The sequence below is a fragment of the Nannospalax galili genome, unplaced genomic scaffold (genome assembly GCF_000622305.1).
Source record: "Nannospalax galili isolate Female #2095 unplaced genomic scaffold, S.galili_v1.0 scaffold423, whole genome shotgun sequence".
Taxonomy (NCBI): Eukaryota; Metazoa; Chordata; class Mammalia; order Rodentia; family Spalacidae; genus Nannospalax; species Nannospalax galili.
The window spans coordinates 983,754-995,567 of record NW_008350949.1 but is presented as its reverse complement, the minus strand read 5'-3'; the positions used below and the strand labels follow the sequence as shown (position 1 = coordinate 995,567).

Below are 11,814 nucleotides of genomic sequence, written 5' to 3'. Positions count from 1 at the left end.
TAACTGTATTAATTCAACTGTGAACCTAGAAACTTACAGCCACTTGTGAAAGAGATGTACTCTTGCTCTGGAGTGTGTTACTGAATATGTTAAAGTTATAATGAAATGCTTCTTCTAATCATGTAGTTATTAAAAATTAAAAAAGAATAAATTTTAAAAAACACATAAGTTCAGTTGATGGCTGCTGAGAGGGAGAAAGACAGTGTCTTACAGGGATGGGATGCTTGCTGTACCAATTGGTGGACCCACACACTAAGGACATTTGGGGACACAAATAAGACTCTTTAAGTCATATATATATATTTTATTTAATGTAAAATTTTATAGTGAGGGCATCTAAAATACATCAAACTATATTGTATGAAAATCAGAAAAATTTAAAAAGTTGAAACAATTCTCCCAAAATGTCTAAGTAGCAGGACAGGGTTTTTTTAGCTTGTTTTTCAGTGTGTGAATGTTTTGCCTGCATGCATGATCTGCACCATGTTTCTCCATGTTTTATTTAACCCTCATTTAACTGTACCTTCACAGTACCCAGCTGGTTTTTATCTCATTTTAAATAGGAGGCTAATGTCAAGAAGGATGAGAAAAGTAGCCAATTACATGACCAGTAAGTGACGGAGTAGAGATCTTAATACTGACCTTTATGATTGCAAAGCTTATGATTGGCTTTTTTTTATGATATACAGCCAATACCCTGTAATGTCAGCTAAATTAATATTCCTTTTTAAGATTCTAAATGCTGTGGTTATGATTCAGTTGGTAGAGTGCTTGCTTAGCATTCACAAAGCCCTGGGCTCAATCCACAGCACCACATGACCTATGTGTGGTTGCACACACCTATAATCCCAGCACTCTGGAGGTGGAAGCAAGAGAATTAGGCCTTGGATTTATTGTTATCTAGTCTACCCATACTGAATGTGTATAATCTATGTTTTGAGGAAATTATACAAATTATTTTACATACATCATCTTAAACATTCTTCCCAGGGAGAAGTAGAGACCACAACATCAGTGCCCATTTGTCATAAAAACCCAGTGAAGTTGCATGATTTGCCTGAGAGCTCAGTTTATAGATGGGGGAGTAAAACTCCTGAGACTTCTACCCCTAAGTCTAGGCCAGTCTTTGTTCTAAGTATGTTATTAACCCTCCTGGTCCTATAGTCATCTGGTTCCATCTCTCCAACTTTTTAAATTATGTTGCTTTTTTGCTCAGTGATTCTGGTTTTATATTAAGATTTAGCATTAGCATTGACATTGTTTTTTACTTCTAACTTTGAGTGTTTCTGTGTTTATTATTTCGCTTATCATTTTTCTTCTTTTCTATCTAAACCTGATTTCTCATTAAAGGCTTATGAACTTTTTAAAGTTTGACGTTCTCAAGGAAAAGACCTCATAAATGGCCTTGTTTTTTTTTTTTGTTTTTTTGTTTTGTTTTGTTTTTTACCACGTAGTTGCATATCCTGACTTCAAATGCCTCACCAAAATGTTACCCAGTCAGTTTCAGTACACAGAAGAGGCTATAGTCTGATAAGAATTCAGTCATGTTTTCAGAGTGATAGAATAGTAGGGCCCCAGGCATGGCATATAAGACAAGTGCTCTCTCACTGAGTTACACTCCCAACCCCGAGAGACTAGAGTTCTTAATCGGAAAGAGGGGGCGATATAAGTTGTCCTCATTTAGACTTTCAAACTTTGAAATCAAGAGTAAGAATAAACTACTAAAATTGTGGTCATAGAATTTTAGTAATAGACATTTAGTGATGCTGCTGTTTGAAAGCTTTTTCACAGAAACGTTCTTTGTCTAAACAAACTAAGCAAACAAACAAACAAGAACACTGCCCTGTTCCCCAGAAAGGCAGTTCTTTGTAGAGGAGACAAGAAACAGAAAAACTAAGTGACTAAGTTGTGGCTGGCCAGTCTCCAGAAGGCATCATTTGTTCCTAGGTATGTTTAACCTCTCTTCCTCACTTTTCTCTAGTTAGTTTAATTCCAATGAGAGACTTAATGACACACTATATTTAATTTCTTATTACATGGAGAAGAGGAACTTAAAGTAAATGTAAACCTGAATGTCTATGCAAATATCTCAGCAGCAGTTTGGATCTTAGAGATACAGACCCTTGGTCTGAGACCATGTAGTGTCTGTGGTGGTGACACCAGAGGGCAGGATTTGACCTCCTGTTGTCTCACTTTATGTGGCCTCACTCTAGTGGAGACCTTGGGGCCAGTACAATAATCATCAATCCTCTTGACGCTCCTACAAATAATCTATTCAGATTCCCTTGGCTAGTCAGCATGTACAGAATCCTAGGGTTCTAGAAAATGGTTAGAGAGTATAACTTCTAAAATTACCTCATAAGCAAATGTTTAGTCAATTTCTAGTGTCAGAACTCCTACTGTAAGCACCTAACACCATCTTGGACTTTTGTGGGAGGAGCTGTCCAACAGAATTGTATCTTTTGTGAGATTTATAATATTCCTGGGAAGATATAATGCATAAGAGACGCTAATCAAATACAGTGTATAGATAACATGCTCCATGAAAAAAAGAAACAGGAGAGTTGGAACAGGAGCAGGACCTCTCAATGGCAGTATATAATTCTTTCTTACGGGTGTCTGTCCCTTGCATTGCAAAATAATTATCAGGATCCCTGATCTGTCTGTACTAAGTGCTAATAGCCTTCCTCCCACCACTTCCTCTGTTGTTAAAATGAAATGTACCTATAAATTACCAAATGTCACCAAAGGCAAAATTTCTCTTGAGTAAGAAGCATTGGACTAGAACAAAAAAGCAGATGACTTCACCAAAAAAATGTGAAAATAATATTACACTCGAAACATTACTTTTAGAATGGCAAAAAACATAAAGACCTGCTCGGCAAGTCCATTTCCACATCTGAAAATATGGAAATTACAATGTCTTCCCTCATGGGTCTTGTAGAGATTAAAATAATTAACATAATACTTGACATAAGCAAACTTTCATTCAGTCATAAATGATATTGTTAATAGTAATCCGTTATTATGTCTTTTCTATGAACCAGGTACCAGAAGAATTATACAGAAAAACAATAAAATAAGTGTATACCAACTAAGCGTAACTGGCACTTGTATGTCGCTTTGTGACGAAGTTACAGAGCTGACAAGGTTGAATTGAATTTCCCCCGTTGCCATCACTAATCATCTCAAAGATGCTCTGTGTTCTTTTGTGCAGTAGCTCTTGCATCCACAGCGCCTGATGAAAAACTAATGATCCAAAAGTAAACTTTTAAGTGCTTTAAGAGCTTTTTGGGTATGTATAAGTTCTATGTAAATATTTCTCCAAGAGGAAGCTTGAAAACGATCCCTTACTTTAACCCTCTTAATTTGTTTTATAAGTTTTGCCCATCTTACAGGAGTTAAGATTCAAACTTAATTGGGGAGAAAGATAAATAAATGATTGTAAACAGCCACGTGCCTCAGCTGGAACTGCAAACATTTTGAAACTGAGCTGAAGAAATGTTTGTTTATAAAAACTACAGGGTTAGATATTTCTAACCTACCAGCTTATCATTTGAAAATTTTGCTCAAGTAAACTTGTGTTCCATTTCCTACTGAGGGCTTCTCACTAAACATAATTGGCTTTTGGAATGGAAGCTGTAACTCTGAGGAGGGTTGGCGGAACTTGCTGGAAGAACAAGAGGGTGTTAATGTGCCAGGAAGAAAAGAAATTACTGCCAACTGCTTGCTACAGCCAAGTTCAGGGAGAGCAGGCTGACGTTGACCGTGGCTGACTTGAACATTTTTGTTCCTGGCAGTAAAAGCCAAAACTGGTCAGTGAACTAGCAGTCAGAAGTGGGGAAATTGCTGGCAAAGCTCAAAACAAGAGGTGATGTTGGTCTTGGTTATAGCACGGAATGGGCAAACACGTTCTCTTGGTCTTTAAGCATTATGTGCTGCATGTCTATGATGTTCTTCTGGCCAGAAACACTATCTTTCCAATCAAGGGGTGATATCTTTTATTATTTATTTATTTATTTATTTATTTATTATTTATTTATTTATTTTGGTCTTTTTGAAATAGGGTCTCCCATTAGCCCCAGCTGGCCTGGAACTCACTATGCAGACCAGGCTGGCCTCAAACTCACAGAGATCTGCCTGCCTCTGCCTCCCAAGTGCTGGGATTAAAAGCATGCGCCACCATGCCTGCTCTGAATGCTATCTTTTAAATCGAGGGGTGCATTTTATTTTCAGAAGGCGAACATAGTACATTATTATATGCAACTCTCTTGGAAAGAGTACATTCTGAACTCCTGCTCAGACTGTACCCGGGTAGTAGGAATTTATTTTAATTTCAGATCTGATTGCTGACATCTAGTCACTGGTTGATTGCTAATGAAGTTGTCACAGGAGGTGGCAGTCGCCATTACCTCATGTCATTTCCATTTGGCAAAGTGCCATTTACCGTTTATTGGCCCAGCATCCTACCTCTTATCCCAGGCTGTTTAATTTTATAATTTCTAGTGAAAGTAGCCAAATATAGAAACGGAGTATAATGATAAATAGCAGTGAATGGCATGGCCGAATTATTTTTATTAAGGTCAAGGGTATTGTTTCATTTCAACCTATACTTTAAATTATATAAGATTTATCAAAAATTGACAAAACTATCCAGTCTTGGCAGGTTTTCAGTGATGCCTTTCAGCTCCCTCACCACTAATCCACCCCTGGTTTATACTTTAGTTTCTTTAACTTCTAGAACCACATGAAATGTCCCAATATGTCTGAACCAAACTTGCCTGCAGTGGAAGCAATTAGTCATTTACACCATTAACATCAACCAAAGTCCAAAAGTTTTGGGATCTCATAGCATCTCCCTACATATCTTATTTGATGTTCGAAACAGTCTTCTAAGCCAGAGTGGACGGACACTAATGCTCCTTCCTCATCCGCTGATTCATCACCATCCCTTAGCTAATGAAAAAAAAAAAAAAAGTGAAAATCCCAAGTCACATTCATAAGAAGTAAGTCATGTGCTGAGTTCGGATCTTTGCATCTCTGTGCTCCTCTCACAGCTGTGCTCTTGGGTATTAGTTCTAACAGTGACATGAAAGTGGGTGCACAAGTCCACCTAAGGGAAAGCAATTTCAGATAGTTTAGAGTAGGAGGACGAAGCATTTTGCTAGGTGGCGTCCTGCTGGGAGCACTTTACAGCAGGTCTGAACCTATGAAAGAAATGCAGTCTAGTGGGTAGTTTCGAAGCTGTACGTGACAGTTTCTCAAGCTTCCATTTTCTTATTTTAATTTTAATTTTTTTCTTTTTGAGAATTTCATACATGAGTATTGTCTTTGCAATATTTACATCCCTTCTAGTTTCTCAAGGACTCCTCTATGTCCCCCCACTCCCTCTCAATTTCTAGTTTCTCATGGACTCCTCTATGTCCCCCGACTCCCTCTCAATTTCTAGTTTCTCACGGATGCCTCTATGTCCCCCGACTCCCTCTCAATTTCTAGTTTCTCACGGATGCCTCTATGTCCCCCGACTCCCTCTCAATTTCTAGTTTCTCACGGATGCCTCTATGTCCCCCGACTCCCTCTCAATTTCTAGTTTCTCACGGATGCCTCTATGTCCCCCGACTCCCTCTCAATTTCTAGTTTCTCACGGATGCCTCTATGTCCCCCGACTCCCTCTCAATTTCTAGTTTCTCACGGATGCCTCTATGTCCCCCGACTCCCTCTCAATTTCTAGTTTCTCACGGATGCCTCTATGTCCCCCGACTCCCTCTCAATTTCTAGTTTCTCACGGATGCCTCTATGTCCCCCGACTCCCTCTCAATTTCTAGTTTCTCACGGATGCCTCTATGTCCCCCGACTCCCTCTCAATTTCTAGTTTCTCACGGATGCCTCTATGTCCCCCGACTCCCTCTCAATTTCTAGTTTCTCACGGATGCCTCTATGTCCCCCGACTCCCTCTCAATTTCTAGTTTCTCACGGATGCCTCTATGTCCCCCGACTCCCTCTCAATTTCTAGTTTCTCACGGATGCCTCTATGTCCCCCGACTCCCTCTCAATTTCTAGTTTCTCACGGATGCCTCTATGTCCCCCGACTCCCTCTCAATTTCTAGTTTCTCACGGATGCCTCTATGTCCCCCGACTCCCTCTCAATTTCTAGTTTCTCACGGATGCCTCTATGTCCCCCGACTCCCTCTCAATTTCTAGTTTCTCACGGATGCCTCTATGTCCCCCGACTCCCTCTCAATTTCTAGTTTCTCACGGATGCCTCTATGTCCCCCGACTCCCTCTCAATTTCTAGTTTCTCACGGATGCCTCTATGTCCCCCGACTCCCTCTCAATTTCTAGTTTCTCACGGATGCCTCTATGTCCCCCGACTCCCTCTCAATTTCTAGTTTCTCACGGACTCCTCTATGTCCCCCCACTCCCTCTCAATTTCTAGTGTCTCAGGGACTCCTCTATGTCCCCCCACTCCCTCTCAATTTCTTAGCTGCTTCTTTGTTCATTATTGCTACATATAGTCAAAATTTAAAAATATACATATATCTATGTAATGCACTGAGTCCACTTAGTGGTGTTCATGTCTACCTGTGTTTAAGACTGTCCACTTGGGATTAGATAACCCTTCGGGGAGCTAGTTCCTGGAGAAAACGGATTCTCCCTCCCTCAGCATCCATTGATTGCCTGCAAGCTCTTCATCTTGAGGTGGAATGTCATGACAGTCCCCACCTACCTTGGTACGTCACCTGGTTTTGTCACTATGCAGATCTCATTAGATTACCATGCTGTGGAGATTTAATAGGTGTATCTTCTTATCATGTCCAGGATACATTAACTAGCAGCAGGTCTCTTGTCCCTCTGGCTCTTACATTCTTTCCACCCCGCTTCCCTGATACTCCCTGAGCCTTGGTGTGGAGGACGCACTGCTGATGTGTCACTTAGTGCTGGGAACTTCCACAGTCACTTACTCTCTGCATTTGACCAGTTGTGGAACTCTGTAATAGTCTCCATCTGTTGCAAAAAGAAGCTTCTTTGATAAATGGTGAAAGGTGCACTTGTCTGTAAACATAAGGATATGTATTTAGAATACAGGGAGAGATTACTTAGGGAAGTGAGAGAAGTAGGTTCTTCTTGACGGTCTATGAATTCCCAGCCGTGTGTACTTGGCTGTGTTTACAGTAACACACATGATTTCCCTCCCATTGAGTAGGACTTGAGTTGTATTAGAAAGCTATTGATTATCTCCACTATACTTCACCAATAGAGATAGTTTGCAGGGCTAGTCGTTGTTGTGGTTCCTAGACTTACAGCTGAATGGGATCATTGATTTTTTTTCTCTTGGTAGTTTACATCATATCTTTGACACTAAGAGAGCTAGTCTTCAGGAAGGAGACTTTTGTTGATGCATCTTAAAGACCACATAAAAACACTGTACTTGGGCTAATTTTGTTATTCATTGGGTTTGGTTTTGCCTATTAGTTGTGATTATCAGCACCTAAGCCATATTTGCAGATTCAGATGCCAATATGGCAGTGTTTTTCAAAACTTTTAAAAATTTTTTATTTTTATTTTATGTATATGCATGTATTGTCTACATGTAGGGTAAGTGCGCCTGTATCATGCAATGCCCGTGGAGGTCAGAAGAGGCTGTCAGATCCCCTGGGACTGGAGTTACGAACATATGGGTTAGCTCTATGTGGGTGCTGGGATTCAAGCCTGGGTCTTCTGCAAGAACAACCAGTGTTCTTAACCGCTGAGCCATCTCTCCAGCCCTTTCTTTTTTAAAAAATAAAAAACACACTTTTTTTTAGACAGTATTTTTCAAATATGAATATGCATCAAAATCACCTGCTAACCCCACCACAGGTCCTGACTCAGTAAGTCTAGGGTTGTGCCTGAGGTTTGCAATTCTAACAAATTCCTAATGCTAAAGATGTGGCAATTCCAGGGATGAATGCCTTCAGAGCCATTGCTAGAGGGGTCTTGACCTCAGTAAGTGTGCTTCTGCTGCCCTTCCACAGCAAAGGCCATCTCAAGTGTGAGGAGCACTTGATACATGCCTTGTGTCAACTGAGATGTGCTAGAAGCACCGACTAGTCACTAATGTTTGAAGAAATGATGCGATGAAATATAAAATATCTCAGTGCTTTTTTATTGATTAAATGTTGAATGGTTTACATGTATTAGTTAATAAAATATGTTATCAAAATAATTCACCTGTTTTTTTGGATGGCCCTTTTGATTTTTTTTAATCAATTATTTAATTAGTTTGTATTTTGTATGTACTATGTGCATGCAATATCTGCACAGGCCAGAAGAGGGGGTCAGATCCCATAGAACTAGAGTTACAGACCGTTGTTAAACTCTATGGGAGTGCTGGGAATCAAACCCAGACCTCTGCAAGAGCAGCCAGTGCTCTTAACTGCAGAGCCATCTCTCCAGCCCCTTGATTTTCCTTTTATTTGATTTTTAATGTGGCTGCTGTAAAAGCTGTAGCAACACATGTGGCTCACCCTGTGTTGCTTTTGGAGAGCACTGACATAAAAAGATTTTTTTAAAAAATCAAAACACAGAGACTAGCAAACGACAAAAGATTCAAACCCTCAAACTCACTTTGAGATGGGACTGGGCACGGGTGGGGGAGGGGCACAAAGAAAATACATCTGTCGACCAGATTTGGCCTAAGGATCCTAGTTTGTACCCAAACACTGTCACAAGTTTTAAATGCACAAGTTATACACTAGCTACCATTTCACCTGTCTTTCAGCATTAATCAAAAACCTTGTTAAAATTCTTAAAGTGTGGCCAGTGAGATAGCTCAGGCAGTACCAAGACTGACAACTGGAGTTCAATCCCGGGGACACACACGCTTAAAGGAGAGAACCAGTTCCCGAAAGTTGTCCTCTGACCTCCATGTGTGTGCTGTGCAAGCATGCCCCACAGACGCACAATAAATAATAAATAAATATAAACAAATAAATAAATGTAATAAAATTTTAAAACATTCTTAAAATAGAAGCATTACATTATAATAATGAAACTGTTTCTGCTGAATTTGAGAATTAAAATTTTCCATAAATCTTTGAAGCTCTGTGTTGTCTTTCCGTAAATATATTTGGCTTGCACTTGACTAACCTTATGAAAGGTCATGTTTTCCAAGTGTTTTTATGTCTCCCAACGATCTCACTTTTTTACCTACACAAAAGCATGAGATGCAGGTGTTGATGTTCCCATTCTAAATACTTTGCAAGGTTTAATGAGTAACAAACTAGGATATTAAATTACCGCTTTAGTGGACTCCAGTCCACTGTTTCTCTCATCAGACTTTTCTTGTGTCCTACAATTTTTGAAGCATTTTAAATTTTTTCTTAAAAAAGCCTAAAGAAGAAGCATGATGCATGTAGGGATATAGCTTCAAAAACTGTAGGATAAAATCAGATCAGCATAACCCTCATAACACCCATTTTCTTAGGACCAAAGTCCCTTAAGTTTTTTAAATGTTGCCTAGTACAGTAAATATTTCAAAAGTAAATGATATATTGTTGTGAGATCCTTTGCTAATACTCATCACTCACCTCTGTGTGTCTCATCTGTGCAGCTGAAACACACTAATTAACTGCTAAACTCTAAGAAGTTGTATTTCGACACAAAGAATCTGCAGCTCTCATTTTTGTATGAGTAATTTGAACAATAGCACATTGTGTCTCGCTTTGATAGGATAATGTAACCTTGACCCTGACTTCAGGACATGCTTCTAATTTTGTTCACCCACCGTAACCATTCTTGCCATTCCAAACCCTGCAGAAACAGCTAGCTGGAGTAGAGACTCCAGAGAGCCTTGAGCTTTACCTGTAAATGGAATGGCGTAAGCTGGTCCAGACAGGCCCAAACTTGTCTTCTTTACTTTGTCATTCTGAGACCATAACCAGGATATGCAGAAAGCATTTCTTTGAGTGCTAATTTTTCCAAAGAAAGGAAGAAACTTTTACTATAATTCTTATATAGAGAATCTCATTATTCATCTTGTGTGAAAGTTAAGTCTTCTCATTTTTTTTTAATTAAAAAAAAAAAACAGTATAGGACTGTATTTGTGTGGGCTAGCTAGCATAGCTATATAGATAAATATACTAGTTTGGTGGTATATGGTATGTCATTTCTGTCTGCCAAGTTGCCGTCTTCTTCAAAGGATGCACACTGCTCAGGAGACTGACAGTTCGGTGGTTCAGGAGATTTTCTTCGAATGTGAAGAACTCCTTTGACGGTCCAGAAGACCGAGGAAGCTAAGTGACTGCGTCACGTGTACCCAGCTAGAGAGTGGAAAGCCAAAACCAGAACCCAGTGTCCTTTCACACTGTCCAGTCCGTGATTCAAAGAATATCCCCACTCTGAGCAGTTTGGAGAAACATGCCGTGTCTTGGATAGGTGCTCCTTTTAGCTCTAAGTTTCATTCCCATGTGGTTTGTGATTTAAAACTTCCATCTGGCTCATTGAATGCGGCAGCAGCTTTTGGGGTCTTCTGCGGTCAACAGTCCAGCAGAGCGGGGCCTACACGCGAGCAACCATGTCTAAGGGACCGGCAGTCGGCGTTGATCTTGGCACCACCTACTCGTGCGTGGGTGTCTTCCAGCATGGAAAACTGGAAATCATTGCCAATGAGCAGGGGAACGGCACCGCGCAGAGTTATGGGGCTTTTACTGATACGGAACGATTGATCAGCGATGCTGCAAAGAATCAGGTTGTCATGAACCCCACGAACACGGTGTTTGATGCCAAACATCTAATCGGGGCACAGGTTTGACAAAGCTGTTGTGCAGTCTGACTTAAAGCACTGGGCGATGCTGCAAAGAATCAGGTTGTCATGAACCCCACGAACACGGTGTTTGACGCCAAACCTCTAATGGGGCACAGGTTTGACAAAGCTGTTGTGCAGTCTGACTAGAAGCACCCTTCATGGTGGTGAATGATGCAGGCAGGCCCACGGTCCAGGTGGGATTCAAGGGAGAGACCAGAACTTTCTACCCTGAAGAGGTTTCTGCTATGGTTCTGACAAAGAGGAAGGAAATTGCAGACGCCTACCTTGGCAAGATTGTTACCAACGCCGTGGTCACAGTGCCAGCTTACTTCAGTGACTCACAGCGGCAGGCAACCGAAGATGCTGGAACCATGGCTGGCCTCAATGTACTTAGAATTATCGACAAACAAACTGCTGCAGCTATTGCCTATGGCTTAGACAAGAAAGTTAGGGCAGAGAGAAATGTGCTGATTTTTGATTTGGGAGGTAGCACTTTCGACGTGGCAATCCTAACCATTGAGGATGGAATCTCTGAGGTCAAATCTACAGCTGGAGACACCCACTTGGGTGGAGAAGACTTTGACAACCGGATGGTCAACCACTTCGTTGCTGAGTTTAAGTGCAAACACAAGAACGACATCAGTGGGAACAAGAGAGCTGTCTGCCATCTCCACACAGCTTGTGAGCCGGCTAAGAACACCCTCTCCTCCAGCACCCAGGCCAGTAGTGACATTGGTTCTCTCTACAACAGAATCGACTTCTACACCTCCATTACCCGGGCTCGATTTGAAGAGTCAAATGCTGACTTGTTCCTTGGTACTCTGGACCCTGTAGAAAAAGCCCTTCGAGATGCCAAACTAGACAAGTCACAGATCCATGATATTGTTCTGGTGGGTGGTTCCACATGTATCCCCCAAGATTCAGAAGCTTCTGCAAGACTTCTTCAATGGAAAAGACCCGAGTGAGAGCATTAACCCCAGTGAAGCCGGGGCTTGTGGCGCAGCTGTCGGGGCTGCCATTCTATATGG

At 40.9% G+C, this 11,814-nt stretch overlaps 2 protein-coding genes across 2 annotated transcripts in view; both read left to right on the top strand.

Annotated features, from left to right (window-relative positions):
- The window catches only part of Agtr1 (angiotensin II receptor type 1), a 68,389-nt gene that overhangs the window by 44,108 nt on the left and 12,467 nt on the right, over positions 1–11,814 (top strand). The gene's annotated exons all lie outside the window — the stretch shown is intronic.
- The window catches only part of LOC103745996 (heat shock 70 kDa protein 1B-like), a 1,905-nt gene continuing 619 nt past the window's right edge, over positions 10,529–11,814 (top strand). Inside the window, 4 exon segments of the mRNA XM_008848051.2 lie at positions 10,529–10,777; positions 10,779–10,826; positions 10,939–11,697; positions 11,699–11,809. Of these exon segments, the coding sequence (XP_008846273.1) occupies positions 10,556–10,777; positions 10,779–10,826; positions 10,939–11,697; positions 11,699–11,809 (1,140 nt within the window). The 5' untranslated portion in view covers positions 10,529–10,555.